General features: G+C 38.3%; 1 protein-coding gene across 4 annotated transcripts; it reads left to right on the top strand.

The window, feature by feature from the left end:
- Positions 1-309: 309 nt before the first annotated feature.
- On the top strand, positions 310-26,531 carry trim66 (tripartite motif containing 66). Of its 4 annotated transcripts, XM_055201838.2 has the most exons (19): positions 311-723; positions 3,590-3,737; positions 3,847-4,151; positions 4,520-4,700; positions 7,256-7,385; positions 7,623-7,739; positions 8,007-8,121; positions 8,345-8,491; positions 9,759-9,876; positions 11,831-12,432; positions 16,211-16,402; positions 17,479-17,584; positions 17,670-17,745; positions 17,892-18,066; positions 21,546-22,216; positions 22,297-22,417; positions 22,583-22,657; positions 24,060-24,212; positions 25,763-26,531. In XM_055201838.2, exons 3-19 carry the CDS (start codon positions 4,143-4,145, stop codon positions 26,012-26,014), a joined length of 3,240 nt encoding a protein of 1,079 aa, XP_055057813.2. In that variant the 5' UTR covers positions 311-723; positions 3,590-3,737; positions 3,847-4,142; the 3' UTR covers positions 26,015-26,531. The 4 variants fall into 4 exon arrangements, with proteins under 4 accessions (XP_055057821.2, XP_055057813.2, XP_055057803.2 ...); XM_055201846.2 differs by lacking the exon at positions 3,590-3,737 and having other exon boundaries at positions 310-723; positions 17,482-17,584; XM_055201828.2 differs by lacking the exon at positions 3,590-3,737.
- The last annotated feature ends 274 nt before the right edge of the window (positions 26,532-26,805 follow it).

Below are 26,805 nucleotides of genomic sequence, written 5' to 3'. Positions count from 1 at the left end.
TATCTATATGGCATTTTGAGCTTATACGTCACACACATACTCTTGGGACACCAAATATTTGTTTATCATTTTAAAAAGTTTTGTGAAATGTCCCCTTTAAGTGCAGTATTAATTTTTTTACATTTTGTTGATTATTATTATCAATATTCCATGTAATTTAAAATGAATCTGATTATAGTAGTACTGACAAATCAAATAACTGTAAAACAGAATATAAATGAGAGAAGCACGTTTTTCAAGTCTAGTTTTTCCATCACGTGTTATGAAAGAAAAGTGAAGCGAAGGCGACATCTGCTGGATTGGATGCTGATGATATTTAAAGGTGAAGAACTTTAGTGCGCAACGCGGGGCGCGCGTCACGACAAACACACGAGCTGGAGGACTGATAACGACATCGCTTCCCTTATAACTTTAATTACGTGCACGAATGTAATATTTTATGCATGTAGTAGATCTACTGAATACTGTAGATTGAAAGTTGTGCGTTTAGACTGTAGATGCATGCTCGATATTGCCTGTGACAGTTCCAGTAGGCAGTTGAGGTAAAAATCATAAGCGTATAAATGTGAATAACGTTACAGCTTTACGGGGTGGAAAGTCTTTTAACATTAAGGATATATAAGGACGTTTAGACAAGAAGGGCTGATGAAATCGCTATAGCCATCCTGCCGCCGAGGAGGAGGAGGAGGATTTTTGGATTTGTGCCTCTTCAAGAGAAGCAAGGTGCGGTTCAAACTGTGTATGCGTATATGCCTCAATGTCTCAATTTGTAATCGGCATTGTGATAATGTTAGGTATCGATCTGTATTGCGATATTCACCTCAGATGTTGCCACGTTATATGAGCGGTTTGCGTAGGATTTTGTGGAGTCCCATCCCATATGTGAGGTGTGCGATGATGATGCTCCCAAAAACGCAGATAGGTCTAACGTTAGTGCGCATTTTATGGATGTAAATACCATTTTATCAGGTCGGTATTTTAATTTAAACTTACTGTAAGTATTTCAGATAGGTAGGCATTGAATAGACTTCTAAGGTAAATAATAATACATAAATAAGACATCTTATAATAATAAAAAATCGAATCAAATCGTAAAATCGAATAATACAATAAATAGGTATTTATTAAAATAAAGCGATGAGCTAGATTTCATTGGGATCTCTACACAGTATGTGTAAGTTAGGATTCCTTGGCGTGTGAATATTTCTCCCTCAAGAGTTTTGAAATATAAAGGGAGGTAAGGTTTTCACCTTCAAATTATACGATTTAGAATAAAACATAAAGGTTAATTTGATATATATATATATATATATAATTTATATAATTTACTTTCACGCAAATACTTTCTAAAATGGCCACGCGGCAAATTTATTTGAATCCACGTGCATTTATATATGTCCAGCGAGACTGCTCTGTTTGCTCTGTGAAGCTGTGTCCTTATGGAAGCTTGTCTTAGTCACTTTAATGTTTATCTCTTCACAGCAATGTTCAACATAATGACTCTTATCACTGGATTTAGAGTAAATAGATTAGCACTGGATTTAAGTAAATGGCTTTATTCAATGTGCAATTCATTTTACCTTAATATTTCATTATTCCTCTGTAGAGGTCGACCGATATGGTTTTTTTTAATGCCCGATACCGATATTAAGAAAGCTGTATGGCCGATATAACACAAATGTTATCATAGTAAATAAGAGACAAACAGAAATTGGTAAAATTTAAAAACATTAGTTATTCATAACATTTATAAATTAAAATTTTTAAAGCACTTAAAACATATTTACAAGACATAATTAACGTGGATCTGACGTCTCAGTGTTTAAAGGGATAGTTCACTTTAAAATGAAAATTCTGTCATCATTTAGTTCCCCATGTTGTTTTAAACCTGTATGAATTTTTTTCAGATGAACAAAAATATATATATTTTGAGAAATTATGGTAAACACACAGCAGTAAGTGTCCATTGACTTCCATAGTAGGAAAAAATATTTTGGAAGTATTGTGATAAATGACTAAGAAAAATTTTGATAAATGATGGTAAGCACACAGTTGACGGTACCCATTAAATTCCATCATATTTTTTTATTCCTACTATGGAAGTATATGGTCACTTACTGCTGTGTAATAAGGGTGTTGAACTAGTGTGGTGTTTTGTTTGTGATACAACATAACGTCATGTTAAAAAGTGAATAATGACTGTTTATTTTACTGTCTGTCAGACTTTGGCTTTACATTGAGTGAAACTGAGTGTCTTTTTTAATAACAAAGATCAAATTTAGGTAATAGAGAAATTTACTGGCCTGTTGAAAAAAAGTTATCGGCCGATGTTGATAAAAAACAAAAACAAATATCGGCCGATATATCGGCATCTGCAATATTTTGTCATATCACTATTCCTCTGTAATTTTTAAAAGAAAATTACTTGTTTTGTGTATGGAAATGTAAATATATATATATATATAATTCTCTTATTATTACACCTGTGCCTATTTTGTGTTTCTATACAGAAGAAAACACCACACTTATGAAGTGTGTGTGCTTGAACAGCTTAGCAGTTTTTTTGTGTGTGCATGTTTTCACACTACATCATGTGAGAACAGTTTGCTTACTTGTAGCTTGTTTAATAGGAAGTGCATCATTGTGATTAACCACAATTGAATTCCTGTGTCTCAATAGACTAAAATGTCAAGTTGATTTACACAAATAAACTAATATAATCTCAGGGGCCCAACTGTAAGTTAATATTACTTATTAAAGTTAGTATTACTTATTAAAGATTGTCATTATTATAGATAAAATAAAATGAATAAATAAACATTGCATTTGCACATATATAATAATAATTGGCCAGTAGAAACATTCACTGGAGCACCAGTGATAAGGAGTTAATATTTCCTGTGAACAAATCTGCCAATCCCATGTCATGATCTCATAACCATGATCTTAATGGATGTTACTAAGGTGTTCTTCCAGGGGAGGAACCTCCTCTCAAGTTTCTATTAATGTACTTTCTCTGGAGATGCTTGTGCTTGCTCAGGCAGAAAGACGTTCGTGCTGAAGTCACTTAGTGGAGAAAAGGAGTCATCCCTGGCAGTGAGGAGAGAGATAGCATGAGCTTTCTGTTTTAAAAGCCGGGGTAAATGGATAGGCGTCAAAGGCAGTAGTGTGGGGATGCAGGCACGCCGGTCTGCCCAAAGAACAAGAGAAAGACTGGCTGCGAAGACTAATTGTGTTTTAAAGTGGGTCTGTGGGTACACAATAGGGAATCAGATGGTTTTAAGCTCCCCAGAGCGGCTCTAGAGGAAGAGAGAGTTGTCAGATTTGTAGGTCAGGCTGCAGGGGTTGTTGTCAGGCAGACTCACAGCGGTAGAGGTGCTTTCATTTGCATGATATGTGTCATATTTTAATTTGGGCAACATACGTTATCATTAGCGTTCATCCTTCCACTTCCTCAACCTGGCAAGCGAAGATTTCAAAGAACTCGTGCCTCCGTGTTCTTTTTAGACGGTGTGATAAGATCGTGATTGATTTCACACTTTACAGGGCATTGTGCAAGCGCATCTTTATTCCCATCTGACCTTTGCAGAAGGCTGACCCGGTTTCAGCGCGTTCGATCCGGAGGGACCTGTCCCTCGCTGATCTAAGGACGCGAGGAAGGAGGGCACGAAACGTGTCCCCTCATCCCCGATCCATCTCGCACCCTTTCGCTCCTCCGTGCGGTTCTCTTACACATTGTAGGTCATCCAGCACCTCTCCCCTTCCGTTTTTGGCTGCCGGGGATATTTTGTCCCAGAAAAAGAAAATAATTATCAGCCCTCCCTAACTCTCGATTATTATGAACAGGCTTATTTAAGAAGATGGATCATGGTGGCTCATGGTGGGATGCGTTTTGGATTCCTGTAGCGGCTGCAGGAAGTCGATCAGCTGGTCAAGGCTAAGGGCACACAAGGCAGCGAGCTCGGGAGTTTGCTCCGCTGGGGTTAAAGTGTGCAGTGTGCGCTACTTCCTGCCACAGGTAGAGCTGTCACAGTGAGCTGTGTCAGAGACTTGCTGTGTCCTTGCTTCACTGCTGCGAGAGCTGCTCGGCTGGATATCGCAATCTCGTGCGCACGCTGAGGAATTCGTATCCTGCCACCGCCATGGAGAAGGTAAGATAATCCTGTGCTGTTGTCAAATAATAGATAATGCTAAAGTTGTAAACGAGTCATTTTCGAGGTTGACAGTGAGGGATGCATCAAAACTGCAGGTTATTGTTTTGCAAACAATGCGTCTTGGAATATGAAAGTGACTATTTTTGGCATCCATTGAATGAGCAGCTTTGTTGTTCGAGTAAGTGCAGAATACAAAATGAATGCATCCGTTGCAGATAGAAATATTTTGATATGAAAGATGCTGCATCATACTCAGATCTGTTTGATCAGTTAATGTGGTAAGCTCGGATGGCACCCACTCAGCTGTGACTTACAGTCGTGTCAAGAGCTCGTATTGATCGCGAATGCGCCCGATTGTGTTTCAGTGTTGCTCCGACTGCACAGAGCCCAGGATGGCACAGAGCTTGTGCACCTTTTGCAACAAGTGGCTGTGTTTCCAATGCACAGACCTACATCAGCACGAGAGGACCTCGACTCAACCCTCTGACCTGCAGCAGCAGCATCAGCAGCAGCAGCAGAGAGACCCTCCGTCACCATCCGAAATAGGCAAGACTCTTTCTCTCTCTCTTTCTCCAATCTGTAATTACTTTCCTCTTTTAGCTTTGCTGTTTGCTTGCACGTTTCTGGACATTATCAGCTCTGCACCATATTTCTCTTACTTTGTTTTTTCATTTTCCTTGAACACAATGAATAATGCATTTTGTAATAAGCATGAATAATTATCCTCCGTGATGTAGTGTTGTATTTTTCATGTGACCTACTTTCTATTACTCTTCGAGCAGACGCGTTTCAAATTTGGCCGATCAGCCCAAACCCGCAGTACTGTAGTTTCTTTTCGTGCATTAGATGCTTCTGCAATATGGAACCCGCTAAACGTATGATAAGGACACCACAAATCCACACAGAAAACGAGAGAGCGAGTGATAAAAGTGACATAAAGAAAAGCAGAAAAAAGAGACAGAAGAGGTGATAAGAGAAAGAGAGAGAGATAGAGTGTGAGAGAAACAGAAGTGCGGGTGTGAAGCAGGATGTGGTCGGTCACCAGTTTGCATTGAGGCTGTGGGAGCTCTTGAGAGCTGGAGCCTGTGGTCTCATACTCTCTCTCTCTCTTTCTCTCTCTCTCTCTACCGTACACTGTCACAGCATCAGCCATCGCTTCTGATGGACGGACTGTGTATCTAGTGTGACAGATGTTATCAGTTGAGGTCCTTTATTTCTAAATGAGTTCTGCCTGAATTCTTTTTTCTCGTGCCTTTGCACAGAGACCGTTATAGTAAAATGATATTATGAAGAGTTTCTGTACGATGGACTGGAATCGAGAATGTTTGTTTGATTTATTTGTTTCTGCTATTGATCTCGGGGTTCGCATGGATGTCTTTTTTTTAGACAGACTGAGTCAGACTTCTGTGGTTGAGTTATTTTGGGTTTGTTTGTAATATTTGAAAGCGAATGAAATCAAATAAATTGCTCCCTAATTCCCGAGCAGGCTTTTTAAAGAAAAAAGATCATAGTGGCAAACAAAGGGATGCATTTTGGTTTGAAGCAGCTATGGGAAGCCAATTAGGAGCCACAATGCAATACAATGCATTGATTGTATCCAATTCATTTGAAAGGCATCGCAATGCCATGCATTTAAATACGGCATAGTTTAGATCCTGACAGGTTCAATGTGTCTGTGCAGGTGGATTTTACATTGAAAAACTAAGCATTCATTGTTGCATTCATGACTTTTAATTTACTGATCGAACAAAGATCTGATTTTCTTTTGCAGAAATATTTATATGCTTTTAACAGCAGGGTTCCCACGGGTCCTTAAAGGTGCAGTGTGTAATTTTTAGAAGTATCTCTTGACAGAAATGCAAAATAATATATACAACTATATTGTCAGGGGTGTATAAAGACCTTTCGTAATGAACCGTTATGTGTTTATTACCTTAGAATGAGACGTTTTTATCTACATACACGGGGGGTCCCCTTACATGGAAGCCGCCATTTTGTGCCGCCATGTTCATACAGAAGCCCTTAATGGACAAACTTTTTTACTAAGTTGTCTCCAAAGATGACATGTTTGTCCGGTGGTAGCTTTTCTATGTGTTTCAAAAGCGATAGATGAGCAGTGGACTTAGCTGTTGGTTGCAGTTCGCAACCTCACCACTAGATGCCACTAAAATTTACACACTGCACCTTTAAAGTCCTTGAAAGTTTGTGAAACTGGGGGAAATAAATAAGGAAGTTTTTGAAAATATACATACATAGATACAGGTCATTGAAAGTGCTTCTGGAAAAAGTGTAGGATAATATCATAAAAATTCTAGACTTTTTAAGCACACGTGCTAAACTGTTCGCTTTAAATGCTTCTGTATGCGAATGTTGATTCATACCAAAATGCTTTTTTGCATAGTGGTGTTCGACACATAAAAACGTCTCGGGTTACGTATGTAACTGTTGTTCCCTGAGAAGGGAACTAAACGCTGCGTCTCCCTTGTCATACTTTCTGCGTCCCTGTAACGCCGTCTTTGGCAATATTTCAGATAGCGATTTACTTCTTGGCTTTTACGTCACCCTTTCTTTGTTGTTAAGCCTCACCATTGGTTGAATTTGATATACACATTCAGAAGCACTTACCCCTGGAGGCGTCCCCAAAGTGTCACCACAGTGACGCAGTGCGAGTTCCCTCGAAAGAAAACTGTAACAATGTATCTTGAAAGGTAACAGGATGTAACTTTGCTCTCACTTGAAATGTTTCCCCACATTTAGTCCTTCAATTTTAGGGTATTGGACCTGGAAAGTCCTTGAAAGGTTCTTGAATTTAAAGTTAACTAAGGTGTGGGAACCTGGAACATGCTTGTGGTTTTCCACCCAAAATAAATTATGCCAAAATAGAAAGTGACTCACAAGTTACTCTGTATTGAGATATTTAAATCCTCATTAAACCTGTACATTCCTCACGCTTTCTTATATTAGCACACTTCTTTTTGTGTCAAATCCATTTGCGTCAATATTTTTTTTGATTCATGATTCTTGATTACAGATGATGTGGTTTTAATAGCCATCTGCTAATGAGCCTTATTTCCTCTCTTCTGTTTTGTTGCATGCTGTAGGAGCCGGTTGTTGCGGGCATGCTGTTGTCATGTGTCCTCTCCACAAACAGGAGCCTTTGGAGCTGCTCTGTGAAACGTGCGACCTCATGGCCTGCAGCATCTGTCACCTGTCCACCCACAAAGACCATCGGTATGCACGGAGGACACGCACCCACTGACACGCATGCCCGCGTTCACTAACATCTACACACTCTCTCGCAAACACTCGTACCCGCTGTGCTCAGACAGAACAGGTGGCCCAGTTATCAAATATCAACAAACATAGGCTGTCGGGCATGCCTAGGTGTCGAGCATGTTTTATTTCAACTTCTGCCAGAAGTCAAAGGTGTTTGGCTGGCTATACTATATGATTTTTTTTTTTCTTCAGGCTGGTGCACGTTGGAAAAGCTTTACAAGACCAGCGATGGCTCCTGCAGAACCTCATGGCACACGTGGAGGAGAAGAGGTCGGCCGTGGAGAGCACAGCCAAGCAGGTCCAGGGCAGGTACAGTACTGTAGGACTTCCTCATACATCCTCTCCTTTAAAACTATGCTAGTTAAGCCAAGGTTGTCCATTAGTCATCTGAAACGTGAACAGCTGGTATTTATATAGCAACAATCATAGTTTATGTGCCGCATAAAGAACCATTTTTTACAGATGTTTGAGCATCCAGATCCACAAACTATGTCATATCGGTATGTTTAAAATCCATTTGAAGACTCCATAATCCATAATCAACAAACGTCTTCATTTTTCCTTCCACTTGTCCAGGCTCCACGGTATAAAGATCACGCAGAGGAAGGCAGAGAACCAGATTAAAATGGCTAAGATGATTATGACGAACGAGCTTAACAAACGGGCCAACCTATTAATAGAACAACTGGAGGTAATTACTTTTTCTTCCTCCTTTCGTACTCTGTCTTTCTGTGCCGTGTTCATCTCCGAACGACCAGCTGATCGTGGATGTTCGGTTGATGGAGCATGCAGAACAGAATACGTCTGCGGACTGATTCGTGCAAAACACGCAGATAGTGCCAAGTCGAAACATATCCAGACAGATGGAGGAGAAGTGGTGAGATTTATGCTTTTATCATTGCCTTCCTGTGCAGAGTATCTCCAGCGATTTCAAGCAACGTCTGGAGGACCAGCTGCAGGGAGCCATAGAGCTGTGCAGTCAGCTGGAGCACGTGCAGAACTTCATTACCTGGGCCACAGCCCACCACAGGCGCAATCCACTGCTATTCAGCAAAGAGCTGGTAGGAGTTTTTGAAAGTGCACATGGGCTTATGAAAATGTTATATTACTTCTACACTATAGTTTTGGATCACTTACTCATTATTGACTAATGTTATATTTTAGCATCTTTAAAGGAAAACACCACTGTTTTTCAATATTTTACTATGTTCTTACCTCAACTTAGACTAATTAATAAATACCTGTCTTTTTTCAATGAGTGGACTTAATCTTTGTACAGCGTGTCGTGAATGCGTTAGCATTTAGCCTAGCCCCATTCATTTCTTAGGATCCAAACAGGGATTTATTTAGAAGCCACCAAACACTTCCATGCTTTCCCTATTTAAAGACTGTTACATGAGGAGTTACACAAGTAAGTATGGTGGCACAAAATAAAATGTGGCGATTTTTAAGCGGATAAAAAATGAGAACTATATTGTATGGTGGAAGAGCACTTAGTTTGCATCACTTCAACCTCTGGCGCAGTAACATCATCACACCTGACTACTCCACCTCTCGCTCAAACTTTCGTCAATATTACTGAACCCGAAGTGCTCATCCACCATACAATATAGTTCTCATTTTTATCGGCTTAAAAATCGCCACGTTTTATTTTGTGCCACCATACTTACTCATGTAACTACTCATGTAACAGTCTATAAATAGGGAAAACATGGAAGTGTTTGGTGGCTTCTAAATTCATCCCTGTTTGGATCCTAAAGAATGAATGGGGTTAGGCTAAATGCTAACACATTCAAGACATGCTGTACAAAGATTAAGTGCACGCATCGAATAAATATAGGTATGTATTAATTTGTCTAAATTGAGGTAAGAACATTAAAATATTGAAAAACTGTGGTGTTTTCCTTTAAAGTAGTCACCTAGCATTTACCTAGATGTACAAGTATATTTGCAGAAATGTATTCTTGGCAGCCACCCATTTATTTTGGGTTCTGATTGGGTGTTCCTCAAATTTTAGTCCAAGTAATCCACATTGTTGTTTTTTTGTGAGAGAAAATATATGTTGGCATAATTGCATTTTACCCCACTTTACTAATTCATAAATATGCATTCAAGCCTCAGAAAAGTCAACATTGGTGCTATAAGATTCTTAAACTGTAGTGTTCTCACCGGTTTTATGCTACTTATAGAAACCTTTATTTTATCTTCTCACCGTTTATACATAGAGAACAGTCATAAAAGAGTTTCGGTTTCACTCACAGAATTGTATGCAGTATTTATAACTCTGTGTCAGTAATCATGAGGTTTGATGTATCATTTATTTCTCAGATTGCTCTTCAGATGCAGCAGTTGTTGGAGCCATTGATGCTTTCAGACTCCTGGGCCCCTTTAAAAATTAAGTTCAACTGGGATGCCAGTTTCTGGACCAAGCAGATGTCCACCTTAGGTAAACGCATCTATTGAAAGATCATAGCTGATAGACAGTTTTGTTGAGCACTCAGTTTCCTTTAAGTGCTTACAAGGCAGTAGTGAATAGTGCTTCTGGTAAACTTTAGTTTTAGGCTTTTGGTTCTTTGTAGATGAAGTTTGGTTGCACTTTAAAATCAGCTAGAATAAATGAGTATGCAAATAAAATAAATTTATTAAATAAGAGTCCTCACAATTTAGCATGCATCACTCTTGGTTACATTCGGATTGAAGTCTTTAATTTTCTTAAATATAATTTAACATTTTAAAATGAAGGTTTGAAAATATATGTATACGTTATATAAAAGATAAAATAGACCTTTTGCGAGTCGACGTCACAGATACGTCACGCACGCAATGTGGTGACAGAAAAACAGTGGAAATAATGAGACACGAGTGAAACGAACAATAAAACTCACTAGAAAATGTCTTGTTGTGCTGTTGAGTGTCAGAATAGGAATGCCAAAATAGACGACCTTCATTTTTATAGTATACCGTCATCGAAGACACCTTTTGAAGATAAATGTAGGTGTTTATGGTTGCAATAAGCCCTCAACCGGACAGACTGAAGTGATGAAATCATCTGAAAATCTTTTAATAGTTTGAATAGAAAATAATTAGAGAAGATATCCGGTGTTCTGTCGAAGTCTGATCCCTCTATGTGTCTCCTATAGCGTTTTTATCACGTTACGTTTATAATTTATTTAGAGAGATAAAAGATTTGAATGAGTTCATAATATCAATAATATTACCATTTATTAAAGTTTTCATATTTTTTACGTTTTCTTTTACTTCTTTTTACCTTATATCTTAGCCTATGTCTTCTTCCTGTTTGTTTTAAATTATGGTGTTTACTAATAAATATATAAACATAGCACACACACACACACACACGATGTAAAGTGTTAATAATATATAAACAGGCCTATACAAATTAATTTGTATGTAAACATAATAGTTTTAGAACAAACACGTAGGCTATAAATATGGAAGAAATTGAAAACAGGACAATTATGAAATATTTAATAAATGATATTATACAGAATACATGATAGTATTGCTCTTATAAGTACTTCAGCGATTCATACTGTAAAAATTATTGATTTACCAATAAAGAACAATACATATACATTACATACATGCACACATATCAGTAGCCAAGCCATTTAAAATTTTAATTTATTTAAAAAGTAAATGTAACTTGGTGAAAACGTTATAAGAAACATTACACTTAAGACAAATATAGGGGAAACAGACTCCTTCAGAACACCGGATCCATAAAAATCACAGTTTAACACTAAAACACTTCACACCCCTATGCGGAGCTGTCACTTTCTGTCACCAGTTGGGCTCCGCCCACAAAAAATGTCATCTCTGTTTGCAAACACGCAAAAGGTCTATTGATCACACCCAAGTCTGAAATAATCTAAAAAAAAATGTTGAATTAAATTATATGTAGGATAAATGGGTACAGGCAGATGAACCAGTTTGGGGGAGGAATAAAAGGGAAACACCTTAAAATAAAATTGTATTTGTTTACATAGTTAGTTAATGCATTAGCATCACTATAAAAAAAACTTAAAAAAGTAGGTTACCTGGCTGCCTTTAAATCTTGAATTAATTCAACTTAAAATTATTAGTTATCTCAAAAATTGAGTAAAATATTGTGTCTAATATTTAATAGTTGAAATAACTCAAAATTTTAAGGCAGCCAGGTAACTTACTTTATTAAGTTGAACCACCATTTTTTTACATTTATTAATCTTACTTTGTATTAATTTTAGCATTCACTAATACATTTTAAAATCAAAGGTAATGTATCTTTTAATGCACAATGAACAAACATAAAAAAAGGTCATTTACTGACATCTGAAAAAAAATTGCAGTGTACAGTATTGGCTTGCAGATACAATAATACTTCAACTTTGCTGTAGGTCAGCTGGTTGTTGAGGGCGGAAGTCGTTCTTACACCGAGGTTGTCGGTCACCCCAGTATCTTGCGACCTCAGCCTGTACCTTGCATAGCCATGCCTCCTCTGTGCCACACGGTGCGTGAACCTGGCTGCGCCTACCAGACCTTTTGCCAGCCTCAACTCTGCTGCCTTCACTGCAGACCTACCCAGTCGGTTGCTTTGGACAAGTACCCCGTAACCCTGGACAAATACCCCGCCCAGTGTCCACAGGCCACCAGCCAGAGCTCCCCGCCATCACTCCGCGGCTGTTGGGAAGCTGATGCTTCTGTCCTTGTGAACCCAGGGCCTGACTCTGTCCAGCACGGAGCCAGCCGCCAACCTTCCGGATCCAACAGCGAGTCACTCCCTCCTAATTCGAATTCGACCATCATTGACGGGAGAATATCCGAACCAGACCGGATTTACGGCGGGAGAGGACAAACAGCTGCATCAGGAAGTGAGGCATCATCAAACAGTGATTTTCAGCAGGTCCAGGGTCAGGCTCAAGACCAGCCGACCACAGAATCCAGCGACCAAGCCATGGTTGAACTGCAGCCTATGTTTGCTTGTATAGATGACGGCAGGGTGAGTTTCAGTTTTGTGTTTATTCTTATTTTGCAAAGCAATACCTTTGCTCTCAGTGTACTGACCACAGCCCTCAGGCCTGTCTTTCATCAGTGTCGCAAAGGTTGCATATAAACCACACTCTTAACTGGTCTACACCGCAGGGCTTAGCAGATGCACAGACTATCAAACATTAGTGCAAATGTTTTGAGCCATGGGCCATCAGTATGTGTTTCTTACAGTATTTATATATTCAATTGGAATTCATATTAACAATTAAATGAAAAGTAAATTTTTTACAGTATGCACTATGTAGTTGCTTATGCTCATTCACCTTGATGTTTTGATGCAGTTCACTAAAACAGTGCTGCAGTGTATGGCAAATTATTTTTTGTAATACTTTGCTCGAGGTTATAAGTGAACTGTGTGTGTGGTGTGAACGAGTTTAATTTGAAAGGTTATAAACCTGTATAATTTTTATGTTCTGATGAACATGAAGGAAGCTATTTTAAAGGAAAACACCACTGTTTTTCAATATTTTACTATGTTCTTACCTCAACTTAGACGAATTAATACATACCCATCTTTTTCAATTCATGCACTTAATCTTGGTAAAGCGCGTCATGAATGTGTTAGCATTTAGCCTAGCCCCATTCATTCCTTAGGATCCAAACAGGGATGAATTTAGAAGCCATCAAACACTTCCATGTTTTTCCTATTTAAAGACTGTTACATGAGTAGTTACACAAGTAAGTATGATGGCACAAAATAAAAAAAAATTTTTTTTCGACCTCGGCGCGCAGTTACATCATTGCTCCTGACTACTCCGACTCTCGCTCAAACTTTCATCAACATTACTGCACCAGAGGTCGAAGTGCTGCAAACTAAGTGCTCTTCTGCCATACAATATAGTTCACATTTTTTATCCGCTTAAAAAAATCTCCACGTTTTATTTTGTGCCATCATACTTACTCGTGTAGCAATGCATACAGTCTTTAAATAGGGAAAACATGGAAGTGTTCAGGGTTTCCCGTAGAAAATTTGTTAGTTAAGGTGGTAGGGTTGAGCGGGTGGGAGGGGCCAAGGGCGTGGCAATCAAAGGGGCGGGGCATATGCATCATGATGAAAATTAAAATATTTTAATAAAATAAATAAATAAAATATTTATTTTTAAAACACTCAAATAAAACTCGATTTTGAAGAAACTATGACAAAAAATGAACACATACTAGATTAGTAATGAATTTAAATGTTTTTAGATACCTCTAATGGGAATAGCTGAAACTAAAGGGTTAATAAACACAAACTGAAGCAGATGTTGTAGAACGTCTGGCGTACGATAATAGATGGTGCAAAAATTGTAAAAACTGATTATTTCCCACTATTAATTACATTATCTTAAAGGAGTGTAACTGCAGCATGTAAATAATGCACATGCATAAAGTGAGCAAGAGCGCTCAACAATTATATCTAATCAACATGCACGTGAAACCATAGCAGGTTGCTCAAACAACAAAATCACCAGCTAACTTAAAATTAGAAGAACTGAAGAGTTTCGTTGCAAAACGAGATAAATCAATTTTTTAACATTTTTGTCAAAACATGTTTATTATTATGTTATCATGTTATTATTTTGTTTTATGGTGCTACTTAGCTGTATTTTTTAAGTTATGAAGGTTTAAATCAAAACAAACCAACTGCAGTTCAATTGATATTAATTGGAATGCACAACCAAAAAACGAGATTTCTGAACAATTAAAAAAAAACGGATTTATCTCATTTTGCAACGAAACTCTTCAACTATAGACTAATACAATAACAGGCTTAAATAAACCCAAAACATAAGTCCACTTACTGTACAGTTCTCACGGACACACGTTTTATCAACTGGCTATCCTCCAGATATGACGGACCACGTATTATCTCATTTCAGTCGTGTGGTGCGCGTGCACGCTCGCGGTGTGAAGCGTGTCTGCGCTATACTGCGAGATGTTTTATCAACTGGCTAGTTATCCTCCAGACAGTGACGGTCCGGACCACATCTTTCTCATTTCGGCCGTGTGGCGCGCGTCCCCGCATGCGGTGTGATGTGCGTACGCGCTATTCTCCGAGATGCACTTGACGGCCTTTTGTGCAGCAATTTTTGTTGTTGTTTTTTTTGGACGAGCTAGATAAGGCAGTAGGGTTTCCAAGCTTAGGCGGGCCGCCTTAGCTGGTGTTTGGTGGCTTCTAAATTCATTCTTGTTTGGATCCTAAGGAATGAATGGGGCTAGGCTAAATGCTAACACATTCACGATGCACTGTACAAAGATTAAGTGCAGGTAATTATTGTAAAAACATAGTAAAATATTAAAAAACGGTGGTGTTTTCCTTTAAGGAATTTTTCTAACCAAACCGATCAGAAGCCCTATTTACTTCTATAGTAGCAAAAATAATACTATGAGTGAATGGGGCTTCTGATTGATTACAAACATTACTCAAAAAATCTTCCTTTGTATTAATCACAACAGAGAAATGTATACAGGTTTGTAACAACATGAGAGTGAGTAAATGAAGCAGGCAATTTCACTTTTGGGTAAACTATCCCTTTAAGGTTTAGCGTGCTGCTTAGGTTCTGGTAAGTTAGACTAAGTGCATTTCAAGTGGACGAACAGGCCTCAAAACAGACTCCCGCCTCAATATTCATTTAGATAAAAAAAACGAATCTGTCTAGGCACTCACTATCTGTATTTTCTGTGGGTGTGATGCATTTCATCTTGAAAGCTGTTGACAGCACGTTTGCAGATTGTGAGACATAAGTGAGGACAACTGTAGCGTCAACTGAAAAACTATTAAGACCACACTGTACCACACACACAATATCTCACCCACACATGCACCCTCATCTACTTTACCTGCATACAGACTCGGCACAGAATTGGACGTGAACCAATAGAAGTTATATTTAGATCTCTTGATGTCAGTATTTTGATGCATTTTATTAGACAAACACCAGTCAGGTTTATGATGTGGTACTCCAGAGGCAAATTAGTGTAATATTTATTTTTTATGTATCATCTTCAGCCCATAACTGCAACATGATTAAACGAAAGGAAAAAAGTGCCTGGGTGCAGCCGCATATTTACTTAACCTAGTATTAATGAGAAGCTAGGGGAATTGAAAGAACTCGCACTTGGATTTTTCGTCTTGCTGTCGAGCCCACACGATTACCTCTCAAGTCTTGAGACCTCCTACCATCTCTTTGCACCCACACACGCACTTACGACACACACTCTCCACAGCTTGATTCATTCCACCCTCTCCTCGTGAGTGTCTATCAGGTGAGTGCTTTTAATCCGGAGATAATAACCAGCCAGATAAAGGGGTAAGAGAGACACAGAGAAGTTGGGGGAGGAGCTACGTCATCGTGACATTTGTCTTGTTAGTGAAGGGTGCAGTCGCTTGGGCTTTTCTTGAAACTTCTCGCATTACTGAAATCATGACAAGAGTAGATGAGAGTCACGGAGGGGAGGACGTCTAATCTCTAAAGTGTTAATGCTACTTATTCAAAGAAGTCTTTGGTGGCCCAGATTTACATGATAATTTATGCTGTAACTAAGTCGTATATTATCAAGAGAATTACTTTAGTGTTTTCTCTCACTGTGTGATAGATGCGGGCTTGTTATTGTTTTGCTCCGGACTGTGTAGAATTAACCAACCACAGTGTGTTGTTGTTCATTACCTCCTTGTCCTCTGTTGTCACAGTTGCTATGGTTCAAGTGTGGCGCATACACTAACATAACTTTCTTCTCTTCCGTAGAGATCATCGGCGTCTGAGATGTACGCACCGGCTCAAGGCCGGGGAGATGATAGCCGGAGCCGTTCCGGTTCAGAGACGAGGTCCAGGTCTCGGAGCAGCCCGGTAGGACCCGGAGGAGCTCCTAAGAGGCTCTCTAAAGATGCTCAAAGCCTGGCAACAGTGACTGGAGACCAGGGATGCGTAACACAGCAGGTACTGTGAACCTTCTGTATATGGTATGTGTGCTAAGAATAGCAAGAGATGTAATGTTGGGATTGTTTCAGAACTTAGTGTTGCGAAATGCTACGAAAAATATACTTTAGTACAAAAGCCTGTTTGGGCCGAATACACACAGTTATTTTTGTAATATTCAGCCCTGAAAATAAATAAGAAGTCTCTCTTATGAGGATATGATGTAACTTATTATTTGTCATACATTTAAAGGACAACACCACAGTTTTTCAATATTTTACTATGTTCTTACCTGAGCTTAGACGAATTAACACATACCTATCTTTATTTAATGCGTGCACTTAATCTTTGTACAGCGCGTCGTGAATGTGTTAGCATTTAGCCTAGCCCCATTCATTCCTTAGGATCCAAACAGGGATGAATTTAGAAGCCACCAAACACTTCCATGTTTTCCCTATTTAAAGACTGTTACATGAGTAGTTACACGAGTAAGTATGGTGGCACAAAATAAAACTTTTGTTTGGATCCTAAGGAATGAATGGGGCTTGAATGCTGACACATTTACGAGGTGCTGTGCAAGGTTTAAAAGTGCACGCATTGAAAAAACAGATGGGTATGTATTAATTCGTCTAAGTTGAGGTGATAACATAGTAAAATGTTGAAAAACTGTGGTGTTTACCTTTAAAGAGCTTTGGGGTCCATGCTTGATTTTGTCACTATAACCTAATCAATAAGATTCAAAATAGTTGATTAAAGATGCTTTTCAACCAATGCCACACAGCCCAAAACACCTTGATTTTAATGGGCTCTGCTCTATTACTTTCCTTTTAGGGAGAAACCTGATGATGTACATCAAAAGCGATAACTGTTGTCTTGGAAACAGATCATTTAACCTCTTTCTCTTTTGAGAACAAATTAGATGCAGCAGCCCACATAACTGATTGAATTCAGTTTAATAATTTAACTCACATTGACTGATATATTCTGCGTGCTGTTGTTGTAATATTACTGCATTATTTTGCATCATTGCACATTATTACCTCTCTGCATGTAATATATGATAACTTCGACCTTATAGTTTGATTTCTGTATCTTAGCAGGTATGTCCACGGCTCACAGAGACAGAGGATGATGCCGATATCATCCGAGGACCTCAGCGGAATGTTCGCCGTGGATCCTCTCTGACCACCAAGTCCGAGCCAGGTACTTAATTATTTTATAGTATATAGCATATATTATAATGCAATCTGTAGTGATATTTTCATTGATCTATTTTTTCTGTATTTAGAAAATGTATATGCATATGCCTACGAAAAGAAAACCAGAAAGAAAAGAAGAGTTTCGAGAGGAGATACAGACACAAGGTAGAATCTTTTGATTCACGTTAATGGAAAACTAACATGACAGCCAGTTTATTCACACACATTAAGATGAACAGATTTTACACTGTCTCAAAGAAAGAAAGAAGTGCATATTTTGTTTGTTTATTTACATCTTGTTACATGTACAGTGACAAAGAAGCATCTGACGGTTCCAAGGTTGCAGTTGTGTGCCTTGAGAGACTTAAGATCTTGGTGTCACGGCATCCACCACAGAGCCAACAAAACACAGACCTCCCATCTGAAACTTCTGAGTCTGGACTGAAACCTGAAAGAAGAGTGCCGGAAAGAGAAGCACCTTCTGAGGTAACTGCCTATCAAGATTGCTTATATAGGGGAGAGCAGGGCACAAAGTTAGATGAATCAGTTTTTTACACAATCAACATACACATCTCTGCTACAAATGAACACTTAAAGGCGGAGTCCACGATGTTTGAAAACCTAATGTTGATATTTGAAATCACCTAAACAAACACGCCCCTACCCCAATAGAATCTGGACCTTCTGTTGATAGACCCGCCCCACACATACCCAACCCGGCAAAGATGTCGGTTAGTAGACACGCTCCTTATTGCTGATTGGCTATAAGTGTGTTTTGGTAGTCGGCCCGTCTCCTTTTCCAAAGCGTTTTTCAAACATCGTGGACTCCGCTTTTAAAGGAAAACACCAGCGTTTTTCAATATTTTACTATGTTCTTACCTCTAGTGATGGTCGTTTTCGAAGCACTGCTTCATGAGACATTTACGAATCTTTTGTTTCGAATCAGTGGTTCGGAGCTTGCTTCAAACTGGCCGAAGTCACGTGATTTTAGCAAACGAGGCTTCATTACATCATAACTGTTTCGAAACGTTTCGAAAATCCGAGGGTTCACCACTAGGGGGAGTTGATCACAAGTAACCAGTGTCGAATATGTTTAGGTGAACTCGGGTCAGTTTTATTATGCAAGTTCATAAAACATTTATCCTTCTGACTAATAACACTACCATCTACTTTTTGTTTATAGACAGATTTAATGACAAAAATTTGCATAAATAAAAGGGTAGTTAGTTTTAATGATTTGTTTGCCCTGAATTAAACTAAAAACACATAATACACTTCTAATTATGTCTAAATTAAGTTAAATTATTTTTTTAAACATATTTTAATAAAAATCTTGCTATTGTGTCAAAAAAGATGTTTGGACATATCTGCTTTTACACTATTTTGACCAGCAGGGGTCGCCAGCGTGTGTGGTGTTTCGAATTGCTTCGAAAAACCGAATCAATTTGCGAAGCAATTGGTTCAATTGATTTGAAGTTTCGAAAAGCTTCGTTTTTCCCATAACTATTGACCTCAACTTAGATTAATTAATACATACCTATCTGTTTTCAATGCGTGCACTTTTTATCTTTTTACAGCGCTTTGTGAATGTGAATTTAGCCTAGCCCCATTCATTCCTATGGCTCCAAACAAAAGTTTTTAAATAGGGAAAACATGGAAGTGTTTGGTGGCTTCTAAATTCATCCCTGTTTGGAGCCATAGGAATGAATGAGGCTAGTAAAATATTCACGAGGCATAGTAAAATATAAAAAACGGTGGTGTTTTCCTTTAAAGTTTATTTATGGGACTTACCGTTATCGTATAATTACACTGAAAGTGACAGGAGTACAAACGTTACAACTTATCCCATAGGTGGGGTTAATTTTAACAAACAGAGGGTTTGTTGTAACAGCTGCTAGAAAATTTAGTTTAAACACAAACAAGTCAATAAAATTCTGTTTACTGAAGGTGGATATTGTTTATATATCTATCCGTCTATAATAGATAATATTCACACACTCATCCATCCATGATCCTTCATCTAACCATTTTTGTATTATGCATCAATGCATATAAAAAGATCACAATTAAAATCATAAAATCATTTATTTAATTAAAATCATAAAATTATTTATTCAATTAAATCAATTAAAATAATAATTGTCAGTTATTTCCCCTGATATTGTATTAACAATTATCATTTTAATTTATAGTATTTACATTGTTTTTATTTTATTATCATTGTATACCTGAGGCTTAGTTGTACAACTGTGTTACTAACCCCGCTGTGTTAAAATGTTTTCAGTCCCAGCTATCAGTTATTAGGAGTTTCTGAAATGTTTCAAAATGGTGTTATGTTTTAGGTAACAAGACAGTGATTAAAATAATATACTGTAAGGTTGGATTTGGACACTTAAGCTGGGTACACACCACAAGATAATCGGGCTGAATTTGGGCCAATTCTAGGTAAAGTCCTGAACGTTTTCGTTGTTGAACCAATTATTCACTGCAAAAAATGACTTTCTTACTTAGTATTTTTGTTTTGTTTTCAGTAGAAATATTAAAAAATTCTTAAATTAAGATGCTTTTTCTTGATGAGCAAGTAAATAAGTCTAGTTTTAAGACAAATAATGTGCAATTTGAGTGAAATTGTCCTTGAAAGAAGCTAGGTTATCTGCCAATGGGGTGAGAAAAAAAATTGTGAAATAAGATTAATTCAAGTAAAATTTTCTCACTCCATTGGCAGATGTTTTTGCTTGTTTTAAGCACAAATTCACTTAAATTGTATATTTATTGTCTAAAAACTAGTATTTTTTTTTAGGTCATTTTGCTCATCAAGAAGATACATCTTGATTTAAGAATTTTTAGATATTTCTACTGAAAGCAGGACAAGGATACTAAGTAAGAAAGTCATTTTTTGCAGTGTTTTATCAGATTATCCTGTGGTGCGCGGTGTGTAAAGAGCGTCTGAATCTGCTCTGAGGCACGTCGGGGTCGCTCCGATCGCAAATCGTAAATATTCAACATATTGATCAGAAATCTTGTTGTGTGGGGGAAACCCTGAGGACAAACGCACACACATGCTGTAGATTGTCACGTGAAACTAAGCGATACCCAATCAGAAAGCGAGCTGATGAAAGACAAACCATAACAACTACATGGCGCAGCAGGCACAGTCCAAAGTGAGATGGACATCAGAGATTAAAAAGCAGTCCATTGTATTAATGTCATTTCTTTATGCTGTTTTGACGCTAGCATGGCGAGATCTCCGCGAGATTTCCTGTGTTCTTAGCTGAGATTCGCCGCGTTGTTTGTGAAGTTGATCTGATGGTGCAGTCAGTGGTGTGCTGTCATGACCACATAGTGGCACTTCACACACTATAGAAATAAACATGTTAAATCTTCAATATTTTTTTTTGTCTGTGGTCTCTCACATTTTTAAAATCTGATAAGGTTTAAAAAATCTTTTGGTGTGGTCTTATCTTTACAACTAGCTTTAATTTACTTCCATGTCTCCGAAACGCTCTTAGTTCAATATCTTAATAAAAACACATCAAAACTTTTCACAAATTCACAGGAGACTTTTGACATTAACCTCCTAAGAGCTTTTGGCTTGCATTTTAGATTTATTCCAGCTATTTGGGGTTACAAAGAACCAATAAATATAATAAGCAAATATTTTTCTTTGAATATGAAGCAGTGTAAATCGTACACGTTTGTGTACAACAGGTTCCAGCTACATAGAATTAAGTATTATGGTGTAAACAACAAAAAATGTTTCCACGTATATAGACCCACCAGGTCTTAGGAGGTTAAGAGAAAAAAAACGAAAACACAGATTGCGCGGCCCTGTATAAATATGTAAAGTAGCTGCGTTACAATTAACCCCATGTTAGTTTCTGCCCCGCTCACCCCTACTCCTAAAAAACTACTATTTGAGTCTGTTCATGTCACTTTCCTTAATAATTATTATGATGTTTTTTAAGGGAACATTGAGTGAGGAGTCAGGTCAGACAGGGGACAGCTTGCTGCCCACAGAGCAGCCGTCATCAGAGCATTTGCATTACGGTGGATCATCCAGCCCCCCTGAGGTATCTCAGCCTGCTGTGCATGAATTAAGCAACACAAACCAAGAATCTGGGCTTCTAGGCATATCCAGCGATACCGTTCCTGCCCTGCAACCAGACACGGAAGAGATTCACTCTGATCATGATCCTCCATCTGAACCCAGATCAGTGCCAGCTTCTGATTTTCAAGCATACTCCACAGGAGAGCCTGAACTGGTCTCAGATGCAGATATTCCGGAATCGCAAGCAGAATCGGAATCGGATATGGCATCCGAGCAGCCTCCCGAATCCGTGCTCTCGACTTCCGAACAGGAATTCGAATCTGATCCGGATTCCACAGCTGAAGTGAGACTGAATCTCGAACCGGAGTCTGAATGGGAGGCGGAGCGGACCGTTCTCCCACCTGACACCAGCTCGGAGACGACATCAGATGCTGCCGTTGAACCCGAGGCCACTGTGGAGAGACCTGAGATAGAAAACGAGGACTTCTGTGCAGTCTGTCTCATTGGTGGAGACCTTCTGTGCTGTGACCGCTGCCCTAAAGTCTTTCACCTGTCGTGCCATGTGCCACCACTGCGGAGTTTCCCAACGTAAGCCATTCTCTATTTATCAGCCAAGTTTTTACTCACTGCTGCCTGAAACTAACCTTTATCATCTCGGACCTCTGCAGAGGCGACTGGATTTGTACCCTGTGCCGGGATGTGGAGCAGCCAGAGGTGGAAAATGAATGTGAGAATGTGCAGATGTCCACCGGCACGGTGCCATATGGACTGTCGGCGTGTGACCAGAGGGTAAGTGAAGGGGATGCTGTGCCTGTGACCTCAGAGATCTGGGAGTCAAAATCCAGAAAGCAAGTTCAAGCCCCAAGAGAAATCTGAATTATCTTCTTTCAACAGATGGGAACTACATGTGAAAATGTTTTTAATAGGATGATTTGTCTTGATGTTTGTTTACAGAAATGTGAGAAGTTGACACTGCTGATCCTCAGCAACATTCTTAGCGCTCCGTTTCATGAGCCTGTCAGCCCTCTGGTAATTTTACATTTTATATCTCAAGAATCTAGATTTGGAAATAAGCATGAAATGCATTTCTTTGTCGATTAAAATTGTGTTGCTTGAAATTTGCAACTTTATTTCTCAGAAGACTTGGAGTTTTAGCTTACGTGTCATATTAGGATCAGCTTTGTCTTAAGATGTTTCTTCAGATGTTTCCTTTGGAAAAAATGAGGCAAGACTTGGAAAGTCAGAGCTTATGTATCATTTTTAAGCTTTCGGTAACATTTGAGAACACTTTCTCAAAGAAATCTGAGAAACAGGAATCTAAAGCAAACTTCTAAAGCAGGGGTCTCCAATGTGGTACCACATCCAGATAATTTACTCAACACCATGTCATCCAAAATGTTAATGTCTTTCTTTGTTCAGTCGATAAGAAATCATGTTTTTTTGAGGAAAACATTCCAGGATTTTTCTCATTTTAATGGATTTAATTGACCCCAACACGTAACAGATTTAATGCAGTTTAAACATGCAGGTTCAATGGAGTTTCAAAGGACTCTAAACAATCCCAAACGATGCATAAGGGTCTTATCTAGCGAAACGATTGTCATTTTTGACAAGAAAAATAAAAAATATGCACTTTTAAACCACAACTTCTCGTCTATCTCTGGTAATACGTCATTACGTCAAGTGGTCATCATGGATGACGAATGCGAAACTACGCCCCAGTGTTTACAAGTGTGGAGAAAGAGGACCGTTCTGACGTTTTATATGTTGAATGATAATAATTTATGTATTTGTGTCAGTTTATTATTTAAAATTACGCGAGGTCGCGCTGGTGCGTCACAGGACCGGAGGAAGACGAGAAGTTGTGGTTTAAAAGTGCATATTTTTTATTTTTCTTGTTTTTTTATTTTTGACTCGTTTGAGATCGTTTAGAGTCCTTTGGAACTCCGTTGAAACTGCATTAAATCTGTTACGTGTTGGGGTCCATTAAAATGAGAAACATTCTGAAATGTTTTCCTCAAAAAACATAATTTATTCTCGACTGAACAAAGAAAGACATCAACATTTTGGATGACATGGTGTTGAGTAAATTATCTGGATTTTTTTAAGAAAATTGACTAATCCTTTATTAGTCTTAATTGTAATATTTATTTAATACATATTTTTTATTTTAGCTTGGCTTGGTTTACGCATGTTAACATTTTGAACAATACTAAAACATATAAACAAGTAAAATAAAATAAAATCAAATGAAAAGTAAAACAAAAAAAGTTTTTAGTAAACTATATCAAAAAGTAGCCCTCCAGATTGTTGCATGCATTGTGGTAGACCCCTGTTCTAAAGTAATCTCTTTTCTGTCTCAGAGATCACACTTTTGATTTTTTCTTCTTATTGATTGATCAAATATGTATATATTTTAATCTATTTTTAGGCTCGTCATTATTATCAGATCATCAAGAAGCCCATGGATTTGTCTGTCATCAAGAACAGACTCAACAGAAACAGCCACACACACTATCAATCTCCTCAGCAGTTTGTGTCTGACGTCCTGCTGATGTTCAAAAACTGTGCCAAGTTCAACTATGTGAGTGAAATGCATTATTTTGCCAATCCACGTCATTCTAGTTATTAGCTGTTAATAATTAATGTCATAGCTGATTTATAATCATGCCGCGTACTGATGTTCTGATTATGCATTGCTTTTTAATATCCTGTTTAATTTATCCTTAATTTAATTTTTAATAGATTAGCCTAAAAAAAAGCACGGCACTCATTTGTTCATTTATGAAATTCTAAATGGAGTTTGCTTTTTTAGGCTGTCAATCAAACAACTGAATATATAGTGCCTGCTTACCTCGCTCTTGTCTGTCAGCATCTCCTTATCACCCAAATCTCAACCTTTGTAACTAATATTTCATTGAATTCATCATTCAATCAACTATTTTCTATCAGTTATGTAGTAAAGTGTGTCATTCACAAGTCCCTCCTTTACAGACAGAAAACAAATCACTTTATTTTGATGCAATATGTCAACACTAGCTTGCAGAAGTCGGTTAGTTATTTGGTTGGGTTTTTAGTTCAATTTTGAGTCAAGTGGGAGGAAGACGGCTGTATTCAAAGAGCATTAAAGGGGACATTTCACAAGACTTTTTTAAATTGTCAAATAAATATTTGGTGTCTCCAGAGTACGTATGTAAGTTTAGCTAAAAATATAATTTATAAAACGTCCCGTTCTGGTTCTTCATTCTGATTGGTTGAAACGCGTTCTAAGCCGTGATAAAATACCCCGGTAACCCCACGGTTCAGATCGCATTACATAAGTATCACTGCGCCACTGTTGCTACATACTGATTTATGAAAATAAACACCACAGTCTTTAATCATATTTTCATTGTGTCTTTGCTGCGTCTGTGTTTCTTGGGAACTGCGCTCTGTTGCAGCCACACTTGATTCTGAGGAACTACTTTGTTTGGCGGAAGAGTAGTATTTGTACTAATACTAACTTATTAGTGTTTTATTTTATAAAATCCTGCTATGCATATGAAGTAACCGTTTTATAAAAGCAATAAGCCCCGCAAAGCAGTGCTGTTACAGTGCATTTTATAACAGCTAAGGGGGTTTTAGGCACTCTGCTTTGCGTCGTCTCTTACAACGCCGCTTAGCTGTTATAAAATGCACTGTAACAGCACTGCTTTGCGGGGCTTATTGCTTTAATAGATAATTTATTATAGCATGTTAAAATTGCCACTTTGTAGGTGTAAGCGAAAATGTGCCATTTTTGGGTGAGTCCCTTTAAATGCAAATGAGCTGATATCTGCACTAAATGGCAGTGCTGTGGTTGCATAGTGCAGATTAAGGGGCGGTATTATCCCCTTCTGACACCACAAGGGGAGCCAAATTTCAATTAGCTATTTTTTAACATGCTTCCAGAGAATGGTTTACCAAAACTAAGTCACTGGGTTGATCTTTTTCGCATTTTCTAGGTTGATAGGAGCACTGGGGACCCAATTATAACACTTAAACATGGAAAATGTCAGATTTTCATGATATGTCCCCTTTAATATACACAGTAATACATACAGTATAAGCGTGTTTTCTGTAGATAGATATTGACTGGGCTTGTTTTCTTTACAGGCGGACTCAGAGGTGGCTCAGGCCGGACACAGTCTGAAGTCATTCTTCCTTTCTAAACTAAGGGAGGTCTTCCCACATCTGAGGTGCCCTGTGCAGGAGGATGAGGAGGAAGAGGAGGAATCAGACAGTGAAGATTATGAGGACCTGGAGAGAGCTGCGGTGACCGGATTCCCCTGGCCGGAGAGAAAGGAGCAGAGCCACAGAAAGAGGAAGAGGAGGCACTCCCTCAACTGGAGGAGAAATCACTACTAGTTGTGCCTCGTATATATACATGTACAGTTAATGAAGTTAAATCCATCCTGCGTGACTTACAGTTTTTTTTAAGATTTAGGTATTTTTCTTTTTTAATGACTAAATCAATTCCTATCACATTATAACCAGTTCAGATTTATGTGTTTTGCTGTCGCTGTGGGTAGGTGTTCACTTTAAGCCTTTTCCTAAGGTCTTGCACAAGTACATGTGTATTACAATGCTTTCGCTTACATTAAATCATACATTTCGTTCGAAAGCTGACTGGTTGCTGTCAACTAGCAAATATAGACAGTCAATGTTAATTATTAATATTATATATTTGTTGAATATAGCTTCTGTTTCATCTTCTTATCTAAAAATCCTACGTATCTAGGGGTACTGTTGCCAGCTACTGTTTTACTGTGATGATTTTATTGACCTGTAGAGGGAGTACTTCACATAGCCTGATGCAGTGCTTCCCAGTCTTGGTCCTCGAGTACCCCCTCCCAAAATGTTTTAGATGTCTGCTTATTTAAAACACCTGATTCAACTCATCAGCCTCCCTTAAGAATGGTTAACATGTCTCCCTAACAAGCTGAAGAGTTAAATCAGGTGTGTTAAATAAAGAGACATTTTGGGAGGGGGTCTTGGGGACAGGAATTGGGGAACACTGGCCTGATGCAAAACATTAGTTCATATTGGACTTTAATAAGAAAGATGTAACCCATGACCCCTTACTAGAAGACAAGAATATCTAATTGTTTTTACCGAAATACTTTTGAATCACTTTTTTCTTCTTTTACGTGGTTCAA

This window comes from Misgurnus anguillicaudatus, chromosome 21 (genome assembly GCF_027580225.2).
Source record: "Misgurnus anguillicaudatus chromosome 21, ASM2758022v2, whole genome shotgun sequence".
NCBI classification, from domain to species: domain Eukaryota; kingdom Metazoa; phylum Chordata; class Actinopteri; order Cypriniformes; family Cobitidae; genus Misgurnus; species Misgurnus anguillicaudatus.
The sequence above is the reverse complement of the archived record's forward strand: the minus strand, read 5'-3'. Positions and strand labels throughout refer to the sequence as shown.